Source organism: Apteryx mantelli, chromosome 15, assembly GCF_036417845.1.
Source record: "Apteryx mantelli isolate bAptMan1 chromosome 15, bAptMan1.hap1, whole genome shotgun sequence".
Taxonomy (NCBI): domain Eukaryota; kingdom Metazoa; phylum Chordata; class Aves; order Apterygiformes; family Apterygidae; genus Apteryx; species Apteryx mantelli.
In genome coordinates this window covers 10208055-10234247 of record NC_089992.1, presented here as the reverse complement: position 1 = coordinate 10234247, position 26193 = coordinate 10208055, and the positions used below count along the sequence as shown (strand labels likewise).

At 46.1% G+C, this 26193-nt stretch overlaps 1 protein-coding gene across 2 annotated transcripts; it reads right to left on the bottom strand.

Moving 5' to 3' along the window:
* Positions 1–4114: 4114 nt before the first annotated feature.
* Positions 4115–25378, bottom strand: FAH (fumarylacetoacetate hydrolase). Of its 2 annotated transcripts, none has more exons than XM_013958434.2 (14): positions 25260–25378; positions 22626–22736; positions 21272–21393; positions 19412–19461; positions 17458–17548; positions 16823–16920; positions 16526–16578; positions 15036–15135; positions 14172–14302; positions 13284–13359; positions 12618–12664; positions 11559–11660; positions 10414–10531; positions 4115–4345 (listed from the first exon to the last, which is right to left on the bottom strand). In XM_013958434.2, exons 1-14 carry the CDS (start codon positions 25338–25340, stop codon positions 4266–4268), a joined length of 1260 nt encoding a protein of 419 aa, XP_013813888.2. In that variant the 5' UTR covers positions 25341–25378; the 3' UTR covers positions 4115–4265. The 2 variants fall into 2 exon arrangements, with proteins under 2 accessions (XP_013813888.2, XP_013813882.2); XM_013958428.2 differs by lacking the exon at positions 4115–4345 and adding an exon at positions 8265–8621.
* Positions 25379–26193: the final 815 nt, after the last annotated feature.

Genomic DNA, 26193 nt, shown 5'->3' with positions numbered 1-26193 from the left:
AGCTAAATCACTGGCACTTTGGGTTTTGCGGGCCTCTGTAGTGGTAAGAAACAAATTAAACTCATCACCTGTATATTGTCACCACTGAATTTGTTCCTGCCCAAACACGAGACCCAGCAGGCAGCATGAGAAAAAGCATTTAGAAAACTTAAGATGCTTTGAAACCCATAAGGAACCATCATCTCAACTTCATAGCTACCTGTGACGTAATTAACGGAAAACCAAATTTCTGTGCAAGCGCTGACCTTAAGATGCCCTCAGAAACGAACGGCACACGAGAGGGACGAACACATCGCCGCAGATCTGCGTTATAAGTAATGTGGGGCAGCGCGGAGCCAGTGCTTCAGCATGTCCTGTGCACGCTTCCAAATATTGGGAAGCTTTGAATCGTTAAAACAATTCCAGGAACCATCTCTTGTCCTCACCAAACAGCACCCGCGTGGGCACCCTGAACAGAGCAGCTGCCTGGCCTGCGAAGGGGAGCGCTGTCCTGCTGCCGAAAGCCCAAACCAGCGCGAACGTGATCTAGCAGCAATGGCCCTTTTAGCAAAGTCACCACCTCACCCCGAATGACTTCTGAAAGATCATTTGACTGTGAGTTATTACTGCCTGGTTAATGAAGGAATTGTGAATGTTGCTGACCTGAACATTTTCATCAAAACCATTTTTTTCATGATATCATAGCCATTTCTAATTGGAAACCCTGCGTAAAACTATTTTTGGTGAAGAATACTAACATTTCGTATTGAAAACCCATCATTCCTTTCCAAACTTTGAAATATGATTTAGGGAGTTATGCTATGCTTCTTATTTTACACTTCATTATTGGTACTTTTTCATATCAACTGTAGTATTATAAATTACATCCAGCTTTTTCATTACACACCAACCAGATGATGCCTTGGTCTAGAAGTAGCACACCTCCAACAGGATCAAGCAGAGGATGCCCTTGGCTTTCTTAATAGCAAAATAACACAATTGCTCCCAGCAATCCCCACACGCCCGACATCTCTTGCCCCGTGTCCGGCAATACTCACGCTCCGGGGCCGCCTCGTCCCACTGAGACCAAGCCTGGGTCACTAACCTGGCGCTGGGACAGAGCAGAGGAAGGGGAGCTCCGCTTTTGATTTCTTTTTTTGCTTTCCTTTTTGCTGGAAGCAGGATATAAGCAAGCCAGGGAGAGCAGATTTAAACTGAATTAAAATAAATAGCCTCTAGAAGCAAAGAGAACCATTCTCAAACCTAATTGCAGCAAACACCTCCAGAGGTAGAGGGGAAGCTCTTTGTAGGAAGGGTCCAACCAATTAAAGTAGCACTTTAAAAATAAACTTTTCTAAGCCCCAGGTCTGTGCACTTAACCACAAAGTAGCTAAAGTAGTCTTTTGCTCCAAGACCTTGGAGGGGAAGGACAGAGGGGGCTGGATGACCTTCAATTTAAAGGCCAAGTGGTTGCAGCTGCCCCAGGTTGAGCAAGCTGGGGTGTGCCCAGAACACCTGTTTTTTCCCCCAAACTCGCCTCGGCAAGGTCTGGGCTGTTTTCCAGACAACACCAAGCACTGTGGTGTAGCAGCAGGATAGCAGACACCTCTGCTTTCTGGAAAGATGGGATTTCTCCAGATTTGCCCCAGGTGGAGATCACATCCCAGCTAGAGAGGCCACTTGGGCCACGCTCAGATGTCACCGGATGAGAGTGAGAATTTGGGAGGGGAGATTTTCACCCGCGACGCAGCCGAGGGTGAGGTGCCCGCCGGGCTGTGCCCTGCCAGCCAGGACCCCCGTGCCCGTGCGCTCCACCCAACAGCCCCAAACTGCAACAGGCTGCTGTGGCCACCTCCGGAGCCACCCGCCGGGTTACACGGAGGCCTTTGGAGCTGCACAGAGCGAGAAAAGAGCAGAGTGAATTTAGCAGTTTCTAATAAACATTCCCGCACCCAGAAAGCACTGATGCGGCAGTCCTTCCTGGCTGAAAAATACCATCTGAGCATGGTATTTTCCATCACACACCAAGGTCAAACCCCATAAATTAATAACACGCCGCCCTGGCACCTCCATCAGCTCTTGTCAATAGAGATTTTTTTTCTAGGCTTTTCGGAAAAGCAGCCTCCCTTTTGGCATACCACCCCCCGCCACGCTGGCGGGGGGCTGCAGCGGAGGCCCGGGCAGGAGGTGGGGAAAGCTCCTGACGCAGGAGGGCAGACGTGTCCCCACGCCGCGGCGGGCACCCCTGCCAGCGCTCGAGTCCCCGCGCGCCAGGGCAGGCACGCGGCAAGGAGACCCCTCCGCGGGAGCGATGCCGCGCGTCCTCTCGCTGCGGCTGCCGGGAACGAGGCACCTCTCTGCTCAGGGCGCCAGCGCGGGAGATCGCTGAATCCTAGAGGCAAGGAGTCAACTTGTGGCTGTCCTTCGCGGTCGCTCGGCCAAAGGGGAGCACAAAGCATCCTATAAACTGACAGCTGAGCCACAGTACATTAAAATAAATATCTGGCTATTAGTCAAACTCAAAGTATCCACAACAGCCTGAAGGGAAAAGAGCTTTTCCTTGAAAAACAACAACGAGCCCTTGTTTTCCTGGCCAGGTCATTATTTCTGGTGATAGTGGAATGTCTTAGGCTGAGAATTTAAATTGATTCGGGGACGATCCTCCCCATATCACTTGTGAAAGGGGCCATTATTACTGCTCGCTCTGCGGCCGCCTGCGAGAGCCCCCATTTCGGCAGACGTGCCCCAGGAGCAGTGATTTATCTGCTCTGTCACATTTTTTCATTAATCTTCATTCCCAAATCATTTTTCTCTCCTGCACGGACAAGGGGTCACATTCCCGATGAACACTGGGTGCTCCCTGCTACCGACTCGCAGGGGTGATGTCAAAGAGCAGCGTGACCGGACACTGAATTGGCCAAGCTTCAAGGTGGATTTGCCCAGACCCTCTCCCACTCCTGTCTGTGGAGTGGGCTCGCTCCCCTTCCCTAAGGAAGGTCCACCTGCCCTCATCTTCCTTAAAAAAGCATCGTGAAAACAAGCAAAACACTGCCCGTCTCAGGAGGCCACAGGTACTGTACAAAGCAGCCTGCAGCAGGAAGAAAAACGTCCCCCGACCTCATCTCTGGCTCCCAGCCGACCTCCGCAGGAGCGAACGGGGCGGCCGCGGTAGAGCAGCAGCCTGCGCGCGCCCCGGCAGGCTCTTCGCTTTGAGGACCAAGCCGACATTTCACGAGCTCCCATCGCTCGGCACCAGAGCTCATCAGCAGCCTCCCGAGCGTCTTCAGTCCGTAACGACCCCTAATTGATGCGATCTGGCACTCGGCCACGCAGCCAAACTGATTTGTAGAGCAGTGGGACACCGCAGCTGCCCTTCGCGCTTGAGAAAAGCGGCGCGTGGCTCCATTCGCCGCCTGCCGCGGGCGACGCCGTGGCCCTCCCGAGCGCGGGAAGGGGGCCACCTTCGCCGTCGTCCCGCCAGCGGCCAAGCGCGACCGCCGCCAGCGCGCTGGGGCATCGCTCGAGCCCTGGCCTTCCTGAACCCTCGGGAGCCTCGTGCCCAGGGCGGCAGGAAAAAGGGCTGGGGAAGTTGCTGGCTAGTTACGGAGCGGGAAGCTCAGGGCTGGCACCGATCTTCGCGCGGGGGCACCGAGAGGCGCCTCTGCTTGCGCAAGGGCAGGAGGAGCAGTCTTGCTGACGGCCAGTGGTTTTCTTTATTTTTAGCAATACAATTCCATTTGGACTTTTTGTTTTCACTATTTTAATAGTCTGCTAGTTTTAGTACTTTTTGCGGTGTTTTCAGTTCAAAAAGTGTTTTGTTATAAATTAGGGCATGCTCTTGTAACTCTTTTTTCCCCCCAGACTGTTTTGTAAATGTGTATCTTCATATGAAACTCTCATCTTTGAGTTTTTATCTCTAGCATATGAAGTGCATTGAAAAAACATGCATATCAGCATCCAATCCCTGCTGTTATCATCAACCTAATACTCTGAATATGTAAGTTTAACTGAAAATTTTATCCTTATAAAACTATTAATACAGTCAAAAAGTTAAAAATCTCACTTTCCAATCATCTTGTTCTCATTCTGAGAAATTTAAGAAAAGGTTTTCAATGTTAGCTTGTCACAAAAGAGCTGCACTGATCTATAAGATATTTATTGATAATTAAAAACAATATTCCAATCATTCATATAAAACCAGTAAATCTGAATAAAGCAGCGTGGATGTTAGAGACAGGGCAGACAGATCCTTCATCTCTTCCTCCGAAGCCACCTTACGCCAGGCATCACGGAAATGACGTGGCCGGAAGAATTTTTCCCGAACACTGGCCAAATCCCACCCGGTAGCCGCTGCCCTGGCAGTAACCTGGGACGAGGAAGCAAAGACAGATCGTTACGCGAGCACAGCGGGATTTTACCGGGGGTAGAAGCGAATAAAGACACGAACCCGACAAGGAACGGAAGCGCCCCGCGGCGAGCCCGCGCTCTCGGCCCGCAGGGGAGGCGGCAGCCGCGGTCTCGGCGGTGCGACGCCGCTCGGCTCCGCGTCGGCCCCGGGGCCCCGAGATCAGGGCGCGCGGCCGTGCCGCTGCACACCACGCTCGGCGCGCGCGAGGGAATCGCGCCTCCTCTCGGGGCGCCGCTGGCTCCCGGCTACACAAACCTGCGCTTATGCAGCCAGATTGATATGCGCATCCAGCTCATACTTATAAATGTGGGCTGACAACACAGAAGATAAAGAACAGGCTGCGGCAAGGATATTTATGTTGGTTTTTAGAGGCACAAGCACACAAATATTTTAAAAGCGCCCTGATCCATGAAGCGTGGAATCCAGCTTCTGAGTGCTAGGAAGCTTAGTGCTTTTCTTCAGCCTCTCGGAAATCCGGAGCAGCACTGCAAGGCAGAGACTGGGCCTGGATTTTCCTTAGAATCAGTAAGTTCTCAGAGCAGGGTCGCGAACTGAGTCAGTTTGACGGAGACATTGTCACACCTTAAGATTGCATGTAAGCAAGTCAGTGGTATAGTACTATTAAAATTTTGACTGCCACATGCAACATCCCAGAAATGCAAAAGGGGGGGGGGGGGAAAAGAAGACTTCAAGTAGCCCGGGATTATTAAAAAAACAACAACAACAAAAACCAAAAACACCCCCCTCCCCCAAAAAGCACAAAGCACAGCAATATGCAAGTTTAGGGAATACAATCAAAGAGTAAACAACATGTGCAATATTTCCGTATTTAAACCTAACCTGCAGCATCATCCATCTAACTGACAAGCAGAACTGCTGTCTGGCCAAGCCTTGAAATTAAGTAAATCTGGATTCCTTTTCTGCAGCATTAGGACTGCTCTTGGGACATTGACTTTGGGGTGCTCATAAGCCAGAACGATGATCATTAAAAACCCAAACAACAGGGATCTGCCCTAGCAGAATCTGTTTAGCTTGCTAAATTTAAGCAGCATAGTTCCATGAGAAACTCAGCATCTAACTCAAAATATCCATTTATCCTCCATTATATAAATAGACATTGAAAGTCTGCTGACTGCTGCTGAAGCTACCGATCTGCGACAACATCTCTAACTATGGGACAGTTCGAGCTCTCCATGCTCGCGTGTGATGGCAGAGGTGACATGATGCCCGAGGGACGCTGCAGCACCCCTTGCTGCCAGGGGCCGGCGGAGCTGCTCCACAAACAGCATCCGTCAGGAAGCTGCAGAGGAAGGAGAGGACACAGCTGGGGCTTCGGGCCCATCTGGAAAGACTGTTCTGGGAAGTCACAGCTGAGGAGACCTACTGTAGCTCTTTCACTGGCAACAGCTGATCAAAGGAAGGGCACAAGTAGCATATGCTGCATTTTAAGGAGCGATTTCAGAGTCAGAGATGGATTTTCCTAAAATAACGGAATACATCATCTTCCCTGCAAGTGATAAAAGCTAGCGGCCTCAGAGAAGCCAAGAGGGAGCTGAGCAGAGCAGAACTCACCAAGGATCAGCAACCCCCCGGCCTCCAGCCCTCCCCTCAGTGCCAGAGCAGGACAGGGTGGGCTCAGGCTGCACTGCAAAGGCCCAAAGTCATCGCAGCACTCAGACAGGTGCTGCCACCTCTAACCCAGCAGCGCAGCTATCACAGCCAGGCTGAAAAGAAGTTCTTCCAGGGCCAGCAGGGTCTGTAGGTACGTACACAGCAGCCAGCCCACGGACAACATCCCCATCTCTGCAGGGTAACGCTCATTAGTAAACAACGCTTGAGTAAGACGCTTGCTTTAAGGTTCAGCTCAGTTTCCATTTGTCTCGTTAGGCTTCACTGCCAGTTTTCCTTTGAATGCTGGCTTATTATTTCAGTCCAGTTTAGTTATCCCTGCTGTCAAGTATAATTTAGAGCAGTACCAAGGAGCAGCCCATTTAACAAAGCGAGCTCTGTGCTGCCAGCAGCAGCGGCCTGAGCAGAGTGCCAAGGAGCTGCGGGGAGATCTTTGAAGCAGGCTGCAGCGGGGCCTCGGCGAGCCACGGCTTGCAGCGCTGCCTGCCCGAGACGCGCGTCTGGGGAGTAATAGATTCCCCTCACTTTGTGCGTTAGGGCTCAGCAATAGCTCCCACAAGGAGGAAGGATAGAGAAGAGCAAAAACATGAAGCTGAAATGGGAGACTAGAAATTATGGGTTGGGCACTTGGCAAGAGCTAATGGAACGGCCCCGGGAGAGGATGTAATAGCACGAGTGCTGCCTCGGGGCGCCTTAAGGCACTGGATCTGCTGTAAGTCACTAAATAGGAACACATCCCAAACTGTCCCAGCAGACAGCTCCAGCAGCAGTCACATCCATTCGCGCACAACAACACCCGGCTCTCGCGGATGGCACGACGCCCCGATCGCTGCCATCAGGGAATATTCCTCCTTTAAATAACACAGCAAGCTGGTTAACATAAGACTGTCCCACGGGATGACGGCGCCTTCATCCAGGTTAACAACAACGCCATTATGCCATCTTTAAAAATGAAAGACATTCAGGATTTAAAGTACTTATTCTACGCAAAGCAGCTTGTTCCCAGGCACGAAGAACGACGTGGGGGATGTTCGAGTCCCCTTCGTCCCCCAGCTGGGCCCCTTGTACTAGCAGCTCCCAAACTGCAAGGTGTTTGTTGCAAATAAGGCTGTCAGCATCTAATCCAAAGGGATATTCACAATACCTAATGGCACATACCTAATCTAAGGCATTACATGGTTACTGGAGAGACATCGGCTCCTCTGGAGGGCCAGCAGGTGCCCTGAATTGCTAGAGGAGCGTTTCTCCACAGCAAGCACACAGGGAGCCTATGGAGAGCAGCATCAGGCGCCTGCAAGTTGCAGCACACGTAGTCACTGGCTCATGTGAAGACTAGAGTATATCAGAGATATTGGGGATTCCTGGGTTTCATCATCTGCAGCTCTCTCCAGTCCATCTCAATCTCCAGCTGCCTTGGCATCTTCCTCTGCAAAAGTGGAAGCACCTCACAGAAATATGATTGTCAATGCTAGTAAGTGGGCTGCCAGGCAGGAGGCTCCAGGGCAGCACCACCAAAATTGCTTATAGAGCCTTCACTCTGAAACATATCCATATCTTTTTTTTTTTTAAACCCCTCACAGAAAAATTCTCAATTTTATTAAAAATGCTTCTGAAAAAAATGAAAAATTTCAGAGTGTTCTGGTAAAATTCCTGAATGTTCTTTGAAAGAATAACTCAGAATTGCCACCCAAACACGCTGTGAGTGAAAACTGCTTCATGAGAGGACTGCTTTCCAGAAGAAGTTGCGTTTTGTGCATCCAAGGGTGAGCCCTGGCCCAGAACCAAGACAGTGCAGGAGTGCCAGTGTTTTCAGGGTCTTCCGAAAACTCAGTGCAATGCAACTCTCAACGCCTAATACTTCTAGTGAAGGTCCCAACAGGAGACAGTCAATACTCTGAAATTCAGCACTGATGTTTCAATGTCGCCATAAGGCAGCATAAGGTTACCTGCAGCCAGCACCTGCCCCTATTTATGTATTTCCTGAGAAAAGCAAGGCATCAGGCAGAGATATTTGTTATCTGAATGTCACACTACTGGCTGAGGTGTCCAGCGATGGATTTATGGCTAGACTCAGAGGAAGTGCGTAGATCCCGTGAAATCGATGAGAATTCAGGGGCCCAAACAAGAACTGAGATGACTAAATAACTATGTAGAACTGGTTCTCTGTATCCAAAAATTGAAGTTTGAACTCTTTGTCACAAAAGAGTTGAGATCACAGAGTGCACGTCACTAAAGAATAGCATTTATTTCATAGTAACCATCACATCCGACAGTGAACACAGCATGCTGGAATGGAAAAAATAAACAAGTCCTTTTGCTCTGAGTTTAGCCTAGAAATGGGCGATAGCCTGAGGATTAGCTCAGCCTCCGGGCCCAGCTCTGACCCAGAGGTAGCTGGGACAGTAAAGCCCACCTCCGCACCAGGGAGGAATAGCGCAGCCGGCTGCAAGAGCGGAGCAGCAGCTTGAAATGCAGCGACTCCGATTTGACTTCGTCACCCTCGGAGGCCTGTCACCTTCCCCTCGCTGCACTGACTGCTGAGCAGGCAAAGATCCCTTTCCACACCACTCTAAGTCCCAGAGCCTCTGTGCAGTCACATTTTGCCCTAAAAAGATGATCAAACACAAATTTATAAACAGATGGGCAGGATCAATGTCTATTCCCATATGTAAATCCTCTTCTTGCTCACGCTGTCCCCATTTCCCCTTGGAGTACATCTCAGCTGCTGTCAGTGTCAGTAGCACATTTTCTGTTCTCGGATCAGGGCACCTACTACAGGGCCACTGCTTGTGACTGGGGAGCTGCTAACCTTGCCAGCGTCTCCAAAGGGCCTAACGGACTGTTGTGACATGCATGCATGAAACGTGTTGGGTTTTGTCACCTCATTCATTTCAGTGCTGCCATGAATGGTGCTCTAGCAAGTGTCCTGCACAGCTTCAAGCTCCTGTTTTGTTTAGATGATCTTGTGCTTTACCATATTAGGTTTTCTCCGATTAAACATCCCTCTGGGCAGAGATACAGCTGGATAAAGGACCTTTGTTTTCTTCCTGCACTGCAAGGCATTTCCTTCCCACTCCTTACTATTTCATTTCAGCTCTCCTAACTCCAAGCAATGATCCAGATACCAACCCTAAGTCTAGCAGGAGGGTGCAAACAGCAAAAGCGACAGTAAGATCATAGCATGCACCAGCAAGCTACCGTTGCTTGATTTACCTAGCGCAGGTAAGACCAAAATGGCACATGCTTTCACAGACGCTAGTGCCTGGGGGGTGCTAGCATATGCTAATGCCCCTGGTGCCAAATCTCGTCTCCTCTTATTACCACGCTGGTTAGATTAAGCAAGCACAGGTATGTCAACCCCTACTAGCATCACACCTTTACGTCCTTCACATCGCTGCACAGGCATCGGTCACTCACGTTTTCTCAGGCCTAAGTCACATTCATAAACGGTTTCCCATCACTGAAGCCATCTGATCCGTTTGCAGACCGTCTCAGTGAGATCACATCAGCAACGCAGGCTGAACAAAGGGGTTACTCAGAGCTGGGTATGGTACTAGCTAGTTCTCAGAATGGGATCTGCTGATGGACAAAATCCCACAAGATATTCTCTAAAAATTCAATAGGTGACAGAGCAATATGTATGCAGGCTTGAGTCAAATGTTTCACATGGCTGTTCTTGCCAGATATACGGCACCTCAAAGCCATAAAGGGGTTGGCAGGATGAAAGGAAAGAAAATAGATTTGTTTTGCATTGGACTTTGAATTAAAAAAAAGAAAAGTAAGAGTGGGATTTGGATTGTGAAGCACCACGTTACATTTTAATTCATAAAGCCCTTAGCTTCTCAAGGTGAAAAGTAAAACCACAGCCCAGCATGAAGCAGCTCTCAAGCACAGCCCTTTTCAGAGGGGAGCTGGTAAGCTGTTCTAGCAAGCTTCATGCTGTTTCTTCCCACATATTTAATTTGCAACACATTTCATTGAATATGCATATGTTGCAAAAGAAATATTGCTTGCAAAATAACTTTCTTCAGGATTTGCCAAGCTCTGCTCCACATGCAGACTTGAACAGTGGTGGCAACAAAACATCAACTGCTTCTATTCTCAAGATGTTCTCATCTTCAAAGGCAGACCTACACTGGTCTCTCAACACTAATGCACGAGCATAGCAAGATCATTAACTACTTAGCAAAGCAAATAAACGAACCCAAAAAGCATTTATGGCATGAAATTTTATATCAGCTTGTTTTTGTCCTCTAATAGATAGGATGGAGACAAATGTGACTGGGTGGCAGGTATGTACAGAATAGTGTGTCTGCTCACCAGGCACTTTTGCAAGTGGGAAGAATCTACGGATCTATTTCCTAGGTACAGTGTAAAAACAGTGGTTCAGCCATTACCTGTTAATATGATTTCATCTCCATCCTGCAGGAATTTACGAGACTGTCCACTGCCAAGATTAATTTCTTTTGTTCCATTCCAAGACAGTTCCAGCATGGAGCCAAAGCTCTCGGGGTCCTACACCCAAAAGTTAACAAACAAACAAACAAACAGCTGTTCAATACATCTGTCTCCTACTTGCTTGAAACTACTTGCTGCTGGAAGTAGACATGCAAGTATGTAAACTCTATAGAAGAGTTTCTTGCCATTGATTTAATTCACTGATACACTGACTTATTTTTTCTGCCATTGTAGTTTAATTCCTTGCTCGCTGTAAGCAGTCATGGTTTCCAGAAGTTATCCGGTATGTTTAACCTAGCACTAAACCCTTTAAAAATAATTCAGTCCTGCTACAGAAAGAACAGAAACAAATCTAGGGCACTTTTGCAAATACAGTGTTTTTATGTAGTCACATTTCAGAATTTTCTTTACATTTCATTTTTTCAGAAGAGCAAAGTTGCTAAAGGTTTGTAAATCTTTAATGTCAATCTGCAGTACAGTGGGTTAAAGAAAGTAAAAAGCAAAGAAATGCTCAAAATGGAAGTGCAGGTATCCCAGTTTGGAAACAGCTTACCCCAAAGCTGCCTGACAAGCATGAAGAGTGTTTATATTTGATGTTTTGGAAAGTGCCAGTACCTTACTCATCTCATATTGCTGCTTGTTTCAACTACTGTGTGTATGGCAGTACAATGGAAATCATAGCTTGTGAAGTTGGGGCACATATGTGGTATTAGAGAAACTAGAAGTTTGAACATCTCAAAAAATATAATTAATTGTTATTTTGCAGTTTACACTTCTCAGAAATGAAAATAGCTGTATTTCACAGAGCAAAAGTGGGCTGTGTGGTGGATGCTTGTGCATAGAAATGAATTTGCATATATAATATTAGAAATGGCTCTTATCAAAAGGAACACAGGGAAGACTAAAAAAAGAAAAAACTCTCAGTGAGGTTTTGGGTTACAAAAACATTAGCCCAAAAAGCCTAGGAAAGAACTGCAGACATTTTCATGGCTGCTTAAGCCAAATATGCTTAGATCCAGAGCCCTGCCTGATCAGTTTGGATTGCTGAACAATATCAGGGGATATTGTTTACTTAAGCACTTACAGGTCCGCTGATTGTTCCAGATGCCAGGAGATCTCCAGGTCTGAGGTTGCAGCCATTGATGGAATGGTGAGCTAGCTGCTGTTTCATGGTCCAGTACATGTGCTAGAGGAAGAGGAAGAGGAGGCTAAAGCAACGAAGGACAAAGGTCTCTCTTGAATGCCATTAGCCTATACAGAATGCACTGCATTCTCTGGATGATGCTGGTAAGGCTGTCCCTAAAAAAAAGTTTCTCAAAGGTAACATTCACAGAGTTATTTAGTGCAGAATTGTTAATAGTTCCTGTTGCTTTCTAAATGATGACTGGAAGCTGCCACTGCTAATGTGCATTTAAAACATACACTTTAAAATACTATTTTGTCCCTTAAAATCTCTCTTCTTTACACTGGGTTTCACTTCTCTCCTTCCGTTCTAATGTCAGCACTGCTAACCCAGGATCCATGATAAGGTCCAATATTTTAATGGGTTTATAGAAAATGTCTGCTTATTACTGATTTACTGACTACTGGTTTACTGATTAAGGTAATTGGTATATATGCGAATACATAACACCCAGAGAAACCCTGCAGCTGGTGCATACACTTCCTGGCTTATGATACCTTCAATCAGCGTGCAAAGGAATAGCCACCCCTCTGTCCCCAGAGGGGACTGGGGCAGGCACAGCGCTAGTAGCTGTGTCACAGCACTGAGTCTGCATGTAAATGACCAGCTGCAACTGCAAGCTTTCTTCCACCTTGGCACAGCGTGAGGCAATTCCCTTTGCTTTCCCAGTCCTCTGTTCTCACTCTTTCCTGCCAAATGACTACAGAGCTGATAATGCTTTGAGCATGCTAAGCTGAGCAGCAGGAAGAGCTACCTGCTCGTTCAGCGCTCAAGCGTTCAGGTAGTTCACATATCAGCAAGCAGAAGAAATATCAGCCCTTTCCACCCTTCTCTCCCGGACACGCATACACACCTGGCCTGATCTTCAGCTAATACAAAAGTCGGTGTTTGAAATTGCCTAAGGCTGGAACTGAGGACACAAGCAACATTTCAAACCAATAAGAGATGCAAAAGTCTTACCTTGAAATTGGATGTGCATATAGTAGTTGGCATGCTCATTCCTTCTCCTATGGAAAACGAAAAATAAGAAACAGGGAAAATTTGTGTTGGATGAAGGATGTTGGAGTCTTTTCATTTTACAGATGGATGGAGACTTCTTTTATCATTGTAATCCCTAGCAGGAAACAAGCAATAGCATTTCCCATTCCCGCATGAAGGCCAGCATTATGTAGAAAACAAATGTGCGGATGGCACAGGGGTAATGTTAAGCCACGTTTCCTATTCTCTGCTCAGCAGCAACAACTGGACTTACTGCTCAGCGGGCCCTTTAGCTGGGGTCTGTGCTGGGCTAGTGGGATATGCCAGAGCTGATACGATGGACTCGTGTGCATCCCTCCTCCCGTGCCCTGCTTACACCTCCGCGCAAGCTGAGCCCCCAAGGTTCTCCTCGCTGTAAGCTGATCGTTTGCAAGCGCCAGGAGGGAAGCGTTCCCTCGACACGTTGCTGCCCTGCCAACGGGGAGCGTTAAGAGCTTTACCTCTTTCTCTCACAGAGGCAATATGGGCTAAGATGGAATATGGAAGAGCAGGAGTGCGCAGCCAGGAGCAAATTGTCTGAAATATATGGTGGATTCTACCTTCCTTAACTGGAATTTCAGTTCTGTAGCTCACCCAGCATTACCATACCTTTAAGAGCAACAAAGAGCTTGATGTCAAAAGTGTAGGGTTCTTCATCTCTGAGGTAGGGCAGTGGCTTGGGATCCTAAAAGCATATAAAAGGCATCACAGACTAAACAAACAGAAAGGAAAAATTCCTCAAGCCACCGCAATGACTTTTTGTTTATAACCAGGCTGTGCTGCATGCTCCATTTACTGCACCATTATTGCTGTCCAGATTATTGCTTTTCTTCCCCTCGCACACACACTTTTTAAAAACTTTTGAAAAGATGTGACATCCATATAATCAGATTTCCTTTTTTGCACTTAGGGTCCAAAAGCCCTCTCCATCACTACGGCATGGATGTTAATCCAAAACAAACACAGCTAGCACACCTTTGCACTGTGCCCACACGAAGAAGATGGCAAATTCTCTGTAAGACTCTTCACTGTCTTTCTCCCTTTTAAGTAAATTTCTTCATAACACAGACAACTGGAAACGCTTGAACAAAGTGCTTTGGCTTAAGTCCACTCTCTCTACTGCTTGCTGGATGCTAAGTGCTATCAAACACTAATAAGAAGCTCTCAGACCAGTTTGTTTTCAAGATCTTTTGAAGATGATGATTTTTCTGTCCTGCTCAAGTCAGCAGGGGGAGAAAATACAAAGCAGCACAGTGCACAGGTACCATACAGCAGTACCAGTAAAAAAAAATCAACGAGCGTTTGAACTTAAGATGGCCCAGTTTTCTTCACATGTTTTGGAAGCAGGATCACACTCAAACTCTTAGAAAAATGTGCTTGGTGTTGGTACAGTTTAATGATTCCTACTGGTGGGACCTACTAGTCCTGATGAGGTTTTTTTTGTTTTTTTTTTTCAAGCACTCTTTTCTTTTTGCTTCAGCCCTTTCCCTTGCTAACCTGGACAGGATTCGGCAACACGAACGGCATGAGAGCTTCCATAGTAACAACCCAAGGAGAGATTGTTGTGCCAAAGCTCTTGCTCAAGAATGGACCCAATGGAATATATTCCCATTTCTGAATGTCACGGGCTAGAAAGAGAAGATATGTTTAACAGTATTGCTTTGAATTTTAAGAGTCGCACAGCCTTAACACCAGTGAAAGAGTAACACAGTACTCTGCACAGCTACAGAACCAGCTGTGTGGACTTGGAAACATTATCCCCACCCTTTCCAAGCCATTATGCCCAAATCCTGATTTAAATCCATCTCTTTCAAACCCTCAAAATTTTTTTCAAAACCACTAGATTAGAAAAAAAATTCAGGGATAATTAAAACAAGTCAGGCCATCCTTATATAATGAGTATTTTTCTCCCCAATTTAGTTAACACTTCTACATCCACTCAGTAGGTAAATACCAATTGTAAGGCCAATTTCAACTTGCTAACAATGCTTACGTCTGCTTAAATCTATGCAGAAACTGAGGGATCTGTGATTGCCAAATCCTCTCCCTAACCCTTACAGGGAAATCAATCCTCTGTAGAAATCACCAGTCTTATGAATGCTCCATCCCTGCCCAGAAGAAAGCAGAACGTTAGCTCTTTCATACGTAACTTAGTCTTCATTAGACAGCAATTTCTGGTTCTACTGATTGATCTACGATGGGTCTAAGTAGTGCCTGAGAAATGCAGCTAGCCTCCCATTTTGGTCCCTTTCAACCACATTCAGTTGTTTCAATAGCCATGATCCTATTACAATATATAATTTATCCGCATCTGAGGTTTGCTACAACAGTGTAACCCACTCTCCAGGCGGTACTGATTACCACTCCAGTCATTCATAAGGACCATCCCAAAGATGTGCTCGTGGGCTCTGCTGATAGGAACTGGCTCCCCATGCTTGTTGCCAGGGCCTACAAAGAATGCCTGGAAATGAAAAGCAAAATGTTGATTAAGTAAATCCTAGGGGTTAAAATCATCTACAGAATCACAAAGGCTTTACTGCATAGAGGGTTACAAACACCAGCAAAAAAGGTACGACAGCACGCGAGTTTGCGTTATTCCCCATACCCAAAGCAGGCAAGAAACAGGGCCTACCTCCTCTTCCCTCCCTCTTCGAAGCTCTCAGGTTTGAATTACTTAACAGCACTGTGTTGCTAAGAGACAGTCATTAGCAAGGACACGACTATATCAAAAAACAGGAGCAAAAATGGTTCCTCTTAATCACAATCTAGATGCAAAACTGATTTCTCCGTTGAAGTGACTGTATTTGCCGCAGACAGCGAACAGGAAGGAGAATGTAAAGGCCTCAGAAAGGTTGCTTAACTCGGCTAGAGCCTGTCACAACGAAGGGCGAGCACAGGCTGGTGGAGAAATAGGTCGACTGAGTAAAACAAATCACGAACTGGGTGCGTGCACTTGCTCCCTTAGAAGTTGCAGAGTCTGAACACTTGGCACAAAAATCACAGCAGCCTCTTTCAGCAAGCAATATGGAACTTTTTCTGCTAAAGCCTTCAGCAGTCTAAATTTGCTGTCACAGCAGCCAGTGGTAAAATCCAGATTGTGAAGCACAGGTATATGCCAGGCATTTGGCTTCACCATCTTATGGGACTGTCTCCCACTTTATAGCATTGATCTGCAAAGGATACAGTGTTTAAGGTTTTCAGCTCATTTTTTAGTACCATTTCCCTTGATATTATGCTTCTTCCACTGTTTTTCTCAGGGGAGAGATGGGGATTAAATCATATAGTCACAGCCAATAATCATAAAACTCTCTCCTTCTGGACCACGCTAAGCCACAAGATGATGCACCTTCTGAGGATGTTTCTTTACAACACAGGTTTTGTCTTTCTAGCCAGAAGGGTGAAGCGTTTGAATTGCACTCCCAGGAATTTACGGCTTCCTCTGTTCTGGACTTAAGGCACAGACAACATGTACTTCCAAAATCCCCGATGTCCATTAAAAGATTCTGGTTGCAGTGCAAAGGTGACTGTTAACTAGATAACAGGCTGTGGTGTCTGATGAAAAGAATATGCCTTTGTGGTTCCAGATTGCTGCACCAGTGCTTGGATTTGGCCATTTCCAGCCTGAAAGCTGTATTAGCAAAGCACTGAATGAGCACTCTAATTCACCAGAACGGAAAATTCCTACCACAGAAATCCTTTTATTGCCTCCTACAAAACCTATCAAAAGGAAATGGAAGGAAAACCTCTGAACCTTATGACACCTTCATTTCAGAGGAAGCCAAACTCTTACTCTTTCTTTCTTGTTTTTATTTTTATGTTTTTCAGCTGAAGGGATAAAAAGCCCATCTTACCATTTCTAACTCTATATCCAGACGTTTGCAAGCGCTAAACACCGGAGGTTTATCTGTGGGTAAAAGAAAAAAGAGTATAACAGGAAGGCAGGTAGGGAAATAAAAATAACATAGCTAGAAAACACAAAGCAGCTGATGCTGCCTGGCACGTAAACACAAAACTGATTTAGCTCTGGGCTTTCTCTTGCTCTCAGCCCTAACCCAAGAGGCTGAACCTTAGACAAGGCATCCCAGCCCCTTCCCATCCACTATTTTCTATGTGAAAAAAAGCACTTTAAAAGCATGCCATGGACTTACCATTGTCAGGTCTTATCTGCCCCACAGGTCTTCTGATCGGCGTCCCAGACACCACAACGGACGATGCCCGGCCGTGATAACCGACAGGTAAGTGCAGCCTTGTTAAAGAGAATCGCAGACGGCAGGTTAATTGTGCACCGGTCTCCAGAGCCGCCCGTCAGAGTGGAGCACCACGCGGGCGGTAGGGACGAGGAGAGCGCTCTGCAGAGACGGGCACAGACATCTGCACCGTACCTGCTCTGAGACACCAGGACATGTGCAAGGTGCACTCCAAAAGCCACACGGCTGCGTCTGCACGGTTCTGTGCCACTGTTCCAATTAATTCCTTGTAGCTTAAACTTTGTTTTCTCATCACTCAGCAAAAATTGAATTCTTAGGTAAATCTGCCTTTGAATCAGAGGTCTGCACTGTAACCAGTGCAGATGCTGCAACTAAATGCAGCGCTAACTCAGATAAGGCTGGGGAAAAGTGATTTTCAGCTCTGTTACAGAACTCTGACAGCACAGATTCTCCTCCGTTGTGAATTGAAATCATTATTTTGCTGAAAGACTGCTCCAACCTTTACAAAAATTGTATATACCTACAGCCGTGTAGATAAAATAATGTTGCACCAGAGAAATACCTGAACTACCCACCAATTAGGCATCAAGGCATTCTCCTTCCCTCTGAACATGATCCCGACATTTGTGGCATGTTGTCGTGAAGAATAGAAGTCAGTGTAATCTCCTGAGTGGAAAGAAACCCATAAAATATGGATCAATAGTATGAAAGTCCCTCAACTGCTGGGGCTAAAGAACAGAATATGCTGTTGGCAATGAAAAGAACAGAAAAGGAGACAGAGAGAAAGAGCTAAGCAGAGACATTTAGAAACATTTAATCTAAGCCCCATAGTAATAACATTCATAGCATAGAGGTGGTGATTAACAGTTCACCCATAAAATCATGCATACAACAAAATTGGCCTTTAAAAAAATTTTCCAGTAGAGAAGAGGGGAAAAAAAGCACTATTATGACCCACTATCTGGAAATCCATAAAGCAGCATCCAGCTTTTTAGAGCCCAGCCAAGTTCTAGTGCTCTTTTTGTCTGGCTGATGCTATCAGAGGCAGAGGGAAACCAGTTCATACTCAGTACGTCTGCTGCCCTCTGCTGCCATCTGTAGCAAACAGCTCGACTACCTTTTGGAGTAACTAGAAATCAGGGACTTTCGGGAAAAACTTAAAAGGGGCGGGGGGGGGGGGGACAAGGACATTTACACTGTGCAACATTACACATTTAGATCAACATCACCCCTGAATAGAGAAAGGAGCCTGACTTTTGCCCCCGAAACTACTGCAATACAGAGCAAGGCAGCTTAACCCTCTCCTAACACCCAATCTGACTGTGCAAAGGTACCAGCAAGCATATTCCCCCTTAGTACATCCCTCAGCTTAAATCCACATTGCTCCAGATCCACAGCTCATCAGAGCCAGTTCTATGGGGATCGGAACAGGAGGCAGTGTTGTAATAAAACAGCAAGAATTACCATGCCTTTGATACTTATGCTTGACTTCAAGGCTTGGTTGCCGGCTCAGGTAATCTCAGGTTTTAAAAACAAAAAAGTTTCTAGCAAAGAAACAGAATTTTGACACCTCAGAGATCCAAACAGCAACCCCAGGAAGTTATATTGCAACCTCAATACAGAATACAGACAGTGCTTGCTCTCAGGACAAGCACGAATCGTGTGCAAGACAGGGCTGAACATAAGCACAGTGGAACCCTAAATGACTCGTAGCTGCATGATATAGCACATGTAATATTGCCAACACCTCTCTCTCTTGCTGAGAGGAGTCAGAGGTGCTAGTAGCCAGCAATTTTACAACACTATGTTCTTTGAGGAAGCACTGAAGTATTAAACCTGGGTCAGGATAGACTTGCTGTTGCAAGAGCTGTACCCCACCGAAGCCAGGAGTCCAGAAGGAATAGCTCTAGCTCACATCCCTGCTCCAGAAAAGGTCACATTCCTCTATTGATTTTGATAAAGTTTTTTTGGTCCAAATATATATATTTTTTCTCAAGTCCAGGAAAATATTTTTTATAGAGATACACTCCAAAACAGTCCATGGCCTCATGCTAGTAGAGGTAAGATTTGGGATGCAAAGCAGTATTCTGGGAATGGAAACTCATGTTTATTTATGAGGCTATTCCAGAGTATCTGGCTTGCAAAACTTTGGAAGGTCCCAATTTTCTTCTGAGAACAAATGGGAAAAGTGCTTGAAATTAAACAAGTGTTTCCTGCCTGGCTGTAATCACAAAAGCCTTTGGTGATGCAAATCTGAGGACAGGAGTTTTATGGCACCAGACAACTCTGATTTAGTAAAAACTGCATCCAGAATTTTTCTGGCTGCTATTGAGCTTAGCCAGGCTTTTATTCTTATGCCACAGACAGCACCTACCATTCATTACATACAATAATCTACTTCGGGCTCCTACAAAACCCATTCGCTGTCACAGCTATGATCTGTCTGTCTGAGCAATCTGGGCATAAAACGGCTTCTGTGGGCAAGAGCAAAGGGCAGCGCTGAACAGCCGTCAGCTCCGGGAGACTTACCAATTTCGGCTGGCAGGTGCATTGCGGCAGCAGCCTGAGGTACAAACGCTCTGAAACGAAAAACAAAGACTTCAGCTCTCGGAAAAGTTGCAGTTCTCACCCTTAGCTGCTTTAGAAGCATGTAAGGGACTGAGTCTCTCTTTCTCTAGCACCTTCCTTAATTTATTTTGCAAAACCCGGCAGCATTTGCTTTCTAGCTTGGGGTATGCAGAAAGGCTGAGGACTGCGCAGGCTGCTGCTGCACCGGAGCGGTTATGACTGAAAGGAGCAGCCGTAAGCTGCAAGCGGGCAGCGAGGCAGGTTTGTAGAGAGCAGGCTCTTCTCCTGGGCAGCACAGCAGAAATGCACAATTTTCATGTATTCAGGTGAGCGGTTCGCCGCTGCCCTCTACCGCTTGGAGAGGGCGACTGTGTATTTTATGGGACGTGGCTCTCAGGGTGCCCGGTTCAAACTCCCGGGCCCTGCTGGGGAAGGTCCCCGTGTCAGGCAGCGGTTCAAAACCTCTCCTGACTTTGTATGCCTAAATCACCCCGGTCAGGACAGCTCCTCCTTCCTGCCTGGGGCAGAGGGTTGCAATGGTTAAAGTGTCACTCTGGAAAAACAAAGAGGTGCAGGATTAACGCACACATGCATTTTCACATTAACAGGACCCTGGGCGCACGGCCGGGGCTGCAGTCCATCAGCGACGCACGCACCAGCACGCGACCGATCTCCCGCTCTTAAGCTAACGCACTGCCCCGTAGCTCACGTCAGTTTGGGACAACAGATTTGTTTCTGGCGAAGGAAGACAGTTTCTGCAGGGCAGTTGGAGGGGTCTCGCCCCTTCAGAAGAGCCTCCAGCCAGGACAGGCAGGGCAGTGCCGGGCAGAGCGAGAGATTCGGGTTTAAGACCCCTGCAGCCATGTTTTTAATGGAGGCAGAGTGGTTGATCCACTGCGTGCAGAGCTCAAGCCCACCTCTGCAGGCCACCTGGGTGGCCAGGAGAGCTTGGCAGGGCCATGGTCTTGGCTGAAGATGATGACGACAGGCAGTACAAGCCCGGCAGGGAGGAATGCATCCCTCTGCTGAGATGCCACAACTCCAGGCACACCCCAGGGCAGAGCCCAATGTACCTGGATGAAGGTTGACACCCCAGATTTGTGGGTAGTTAAGGGATTAATTAGACACAGTGAGAATTTCCCTCTCTTAATTATATGCCCACATTCCAGTTAATTTCCATTTAGGTGGCAGGTGGCCACATTCTGACCTTCCATTTTGGTGCTTATGAGTGTGATGCAGGTGATACCAGAAGCAGCTTAAATGTGGCCCTCAGCCCTTGTGGCAGGCCTTTAATGACCTGATAATAAATACCACCGACAGCTTTAAAGATCTCCTTAGCACAGGTATGAAGATAACCTTCCTTTCTAACTCACACTGACTATGCCCCCTCAGGATTACATCGATGCCTATACACAACCCACATGAACTCCCTGGAGATTTACCTGGGGGCTGATGTTCTTCTATGATTTCTGAGAGGTGTTGAGTGATGGAGAACAAGCCGCTCTGCACTAAGCATTTGCACAGAGCCATATATTAATGAAACCATCCCAAGGGTCTCTCCCTCCCTGGCTGCAGAGATGGGGAGCCGTCTCGGCTACTCTCCTCAAGAAAGCGCAGGTCTTTGCCAGCAAGGCTAGGACAGCTCTTCTGACAGTGGAGCGATTGCTTGGTTTTCTTTACATGCATCAACACAGTACATAGTTTCCAAGCCTTGACAACAGCTAACACAGCTCCTTTCATCTCCTTTTAAAAGCGGAGAGGCAAACAGCTGATGTTACATACAGCAACGCCACTTGCAGGAGTGACTTTCCACCTCCTCACCTTCTCCGCAGGTCCGTGTTATCTCTCAGGGTCGGCTCACTGGCTGACAGCAGCTTTTGGAGAAAGGCTCTCGCTTCCTTCCATGCTCCATGGCCCAACCCCATGAAGTCATTTAGGGTTGGCTGAAAGGTAACAAAGAAGTAGAGAGGCAGATAAAAGACTGCATTTTTCTTACTGTTCATGTACATGGAATATGTCCTGTGCTTTCAACTCTGGGATTAAATGCCTCCAGGAAGGGAGCTGGGTGTTACATGGGTATCGCTCATAGATTGCCTGTTCTCCCCTGCTTATAGCTACCTATTCTTTCTCATGCTCACCAGAAGGCCTCTAAAGCAGGACCTGCTGCATGCTTGTGAAGTGCCTGACCTGAAGCAGTACTTTAGGGCTTAGAAGCTTTGATTTCCAGACCAGCAGCAACCAGAGATCATTTGTATTTACCTCTACCACTAACGCAGCCTCCCAGTTGTTTAAATCCCATCAGATTCCTTGTCATGAAGTCAAGTGGGATTGAAGTCAAGTTTAGGCTTTGCGCCAGACCTTTGCATTGCCAATGTCTGATAACACATTCAGCAAAAATTTCCTCTGGGCGCAAGTGCCTCCCCTATCCATACAATCACAGGTGTGATGAGTTTTCTCTGTAAGCAAAGCACATCCTAATGACGCTTGCCTGGATTCCCCAGACACCCCTGGACCAGAAATCCCGAACTCCCAAGGCTGATCCCCTCCTCACCTACACTTCACCTGCCCACCTCAGGCCATGCAGCAACCCCCTGATGGCCCATGCAGCCAACTGCCCCTGAGCACTCATGCTCTGCTGCAGAGACTTCTAGCCCCAAGACCACATTGTGGGAAATTAAGACTTTTTGCTTTTGATCAAAACCAAAAACCAAAGCTTCAAAATGAAAGAAAGCTTCTAGCTCTGCTTTGTAGCATACTTCTTAACAATGAGATGGACAAGATGTTCAGGTAACCTGATTCACTTTGCTACTCTTGGATATTTCTTTCTTTCCTCAGTATCACCCAGTGCATATCACTGGAGCACAATACTCCACCCTCCTGCCCGGCAGCAGGCGTTTTCTGGAGCAGAGGCCTCTGTTCCTCTCTCTCAACATCTGCTCCTGTGGGATCCCTGTAAGGGTGCATGTGCATACGCTCCCCACTCAGCACTACATTACCTCATCATACTGCTGTTCAGCAGAGTTATACTGGTGTAAATGTGATCAACATAGTTTCATTGCTGAATAAAAGCCAGCATTTCCATTTTATGTCCTGTACCTCAGCACAAGTTGCTAAAAACTTATGGAATATTTCTAAAATGCATGGAAATCAGAATAACAGACTGTACTATAAATACCTGGTCAAAGACATGCTGATGTTTGGAAAGAGCCGGTCCATTGAACAGGTGTTTAATGACACCGAGATCCAAAATCTGGTCTCCAATTGCTACTCCAATCCTGTGCCGAGGCTACAAAGCAGGGTGAGGGGAGAAGAAGAGAAGAAGAGTTTATACTTAAACTCAAAATTGCCAAAGAGAGCATGGGGCAAGACAACGATCAAAGAGTTTAATCCATGAGGGACAAGGGTCTAGTATCACAGCAACTGACCATGAAAAGCTAACAGATAGGACTGCCCGATGAAAAATGCTAAGGCGCAGAGACAGAACAACTTCATGGCAGACTCCTTACAGACTTCCAAGGGTGTGAGAGCACCTTCCCCTCATCCCAGTCTTTTGGGGGAAGGGTGGGATAACGCCATAGAAGTTTCTTTCCCTGTTCCCTTTCCCCCAGATATATATGCCCATTCCTCATTAATGACAAGCATGTCAGAATAAATTCTTATACTCACATCTGAAATACGCTGGGAAGCAGGAAAATGCTATTCTTCCTTTTACAGAAGGGGAACTGAAGCATAGAGAAACTATGGATAGGATTTATTGCATCCACACAACGATATAATTGGAAAGAAAGAGGCATTTTTACATCACAGTTCCTCTGCCTGTTTCATTCAGCTACTTGAGGAAGCCAGCACGTCTTGCTCAGCTGTACGTCTCCGTGCCAAGTCAGAAGAGGCCTAGCCTATGTAAACTGTCCTACTGTCATGCAGGAAGCCCGTGACTTGAATCCGAACCCTAGGCTAGAGTCCTAACCCCAGGAAGGGCTTTCCAAATGTATGGACGACTCTTGTCTGTAGATGGATTTGCCTGACAGATGCAAATTAATAAACAAAGATGCTGCTCATTTGCTACAGCTCTTGAAGGCCCTAAGCCAACTGCATGCTGAGCCTGCAGCAACAGCTCTGGAGCAGCACAGGCTCTCGCACTGCAATTCTGCTACAGCTGTACTGAGATTATAAAACTGCAGGAGCATTCAAAGACAAATATCAATTATTCATGCCTCTAAGCAAATAAAGATAAACTAGTTACATTCATTATGAAAAGTAGTCTAACAAAATGGAAAAAACTATGAATAAAAATCCACGCTATTAAACCTGTTTTTTAACCTTTAATTTTTAAACAAGATTCCAAATATGATAATATGTATTTATTCAGCAAACACCCTTGCAAAAAATTCTAAAGGTCAGGTCAGGTTAATCTGCAACTAGGATAGTCAGGAATGACATCAGCTTTTTTAACCTGAAAGCACTCAAACATTGTGCCACTTCTGGAACACTATTTTCCTAACGACCCAGAAGTTCTTGGCTGCCTTTTAACAACGACCTGTGTGAAGATGTTTTCACAATGGAGAACAGCTACTGGAGAAGAGGGAAAAAACCAAATTTGTTAGATAACAATGCACACATCTAGAAACAGATTAAATGAACCATCTTGGTTTTATCTTTGGAAAATACCAGATCAGAAAACACAATCTTCTGGTCTAAATTCTTTTCTTTAACCGCTATCGATAAGCTAAGACAGCAGAAACCAGGACATGATCATGAAGTACCTATTAGCAGTGATAAAAAAAATCCTCCCGTTTTTTCTTTCTAGATGTCTCTCTCTACTCATTTCCTTCCCTCCAGTGGGGCACATTTCAGAGGCTCCAAAAGGTCTGAACATTTGCAGGTATGGATTTAGCAGGCAGTTTAACAAAATTCTGGGCTCAGTTCTCATTAAAATAGTAATTGGGTAGCTAACTTCTTTGAAAAAGTTGAACAGTGTTTTCTTACATAATCATAAGACCTGAAGCTGGCTCAAACAGCAGCCTTTGGGCATAGCATTTAAGTTCTTCACACATTTAAAGCATCACTTCACTATATGTATGCCCAGTAAAACACAGACGGGGGCGGGGGCTGTCAGCTGTAAAGACAGAAACGAAGCTTATGTTTTGTCCCCTGGTTTAATGCCTTTGCAGCAGGCCCTACCAAACTCTGGAAGGGAAGACTCTTAGAAGACCAGAACGAAACACTGCTGCTCACAGGACACGACGCTTGCTTGCAGATCCAGTGTTTTCAATAAAGAATTCTATTTTTACCTATATCAGTTCATACTGCACAAAAGTAACAGGACACTACATATAATCTTAGGTGAAATACATATTTAATGCAGTTTTTTGAGGAGGGGCAAAGGTGTGATTAGACTTGGCCATAAAGGAAATAAGAAATACATTTCAAAACAAAGTGAAAACTGTGACATGCATCTACAAGGAGAACAAAGAGATCAAACATGGATTTAATGATTTCACAGTCAAAAACAGTGAAACTATGGTATTCATTAGCCAAAATACTTCTCAGAAGTATTAATGTTTTTTCATTTCTTCTGTGCAGTGTTAAAGAAGCTGTCATCCAAACCACCGCATTAAAAACAAACAAACAAAAAAACCACACACACACACAACAGACTAGCTACAATTTCACTGTCAAATCAGGAAGCCTGTGCAAGTGTCTCAGCCTGGAAAGTTTTTCTTTATCCCAAATTGCTGGGAAATTCTGTTCCTATTCATAGCCTCCAAACAATTACAATACTACAAGGACAAAGGATGCTGTTACTCACCTCCTCCTTAGTGGAGAAAACCCCATAGGGGAGATTTTGAAGAGGAAAATCTGAGTTCTTGTCTACCTGGATGAAAGACATGACAAACACAAAGCAGTCTCTGCTTACCAACAACAGCCCCTAACCTCCTAACTCTGCTGCTCGCTGGATGTTGCAATTGAGAGCACAGAAGTACCAAATCCCACCCTCCATCTCCAGCCCCAAACCAATCACCGACCTGTCTCCATCCCACCCCTCTGCCGGGCTCCTGCTGGCAGCAGCCAGGGTTAATTAATGCCAGAGGTTTGCATGAGCCAGCAGCTGGGAGCTGTTGCTGCCTAGGTATGGGGGAGAGGAGAGGAGAGAGAAACAGGCTCTTGCTGCTTGTGAAACTCTTAAATGAGAGTGGGGCTTTATATATATAAGTAAATAATTGTGGGTGGGAGCAATCTAAGCAGACAGCTCCTGCTGGTGTGATGAGAGATATTCTGCTTATTTACCTTACATGGAATCACTTTCACACCAAAGCAATGGTAAAATGCTTATGATGTACACATCTAACCCCAAAATGAGCAGCTCTTCCACCAGGGGCACAATTTGTACCTGCAGCTGTACTTTATGTACTTTTTAGTTTTATAATGCTCTGATTGATTCCATTTCCCTCAGTTCCAGCAGCTTAAAAACTGAGATGCATGCAAACAACTATAAAGAATGGGGAGAGCATTTCTGCTTTTGCCCCCAGCTTTTGCATGCCTTTGGAACACCCCCATTCAGAAAAAATAGAATCCAATGAGGGAATATCTGTGAAACTAGAACCAAATAGTAAAGATCACCCCTTTTCAATAAAAATGGTTAGATGCTTATGGCTGCTAAGCCAAAGAACTGATTTCCTGCTCAACTTTTTCCTTTTTTGGCAGAGAAGACTCATTAGAAGTGTGGCAAGGAGTCTGATATT

What these genes read in the sequence shown, in the direction of transcription:
- FAH (XM_013958428.2), bottom strand. Translation starts at nt 25,340, where the DNA reads ATGTCTTTCATCCAGGTAGACAAGAACTCAGATTTTCCTCTTCAAAAT. An exon ending in GCAGATAAGACCTGACAATG is followed by an intron (nt 16,579 to 16,822) that starts GTAAGTCCATGG and finishes TTTTACCCACAG; the next exon opens with ATAAACCTCCGGTGTTTAGC. An exon ending in CCTTATGAATGACTGGAGTG is followed by an intron (nt 14,303 to 15,035) that starts GTAATCAGTACC and finishes TTCTCTTTCTAG; the next exon opens with CCCGTGACATTCAGAAATGG.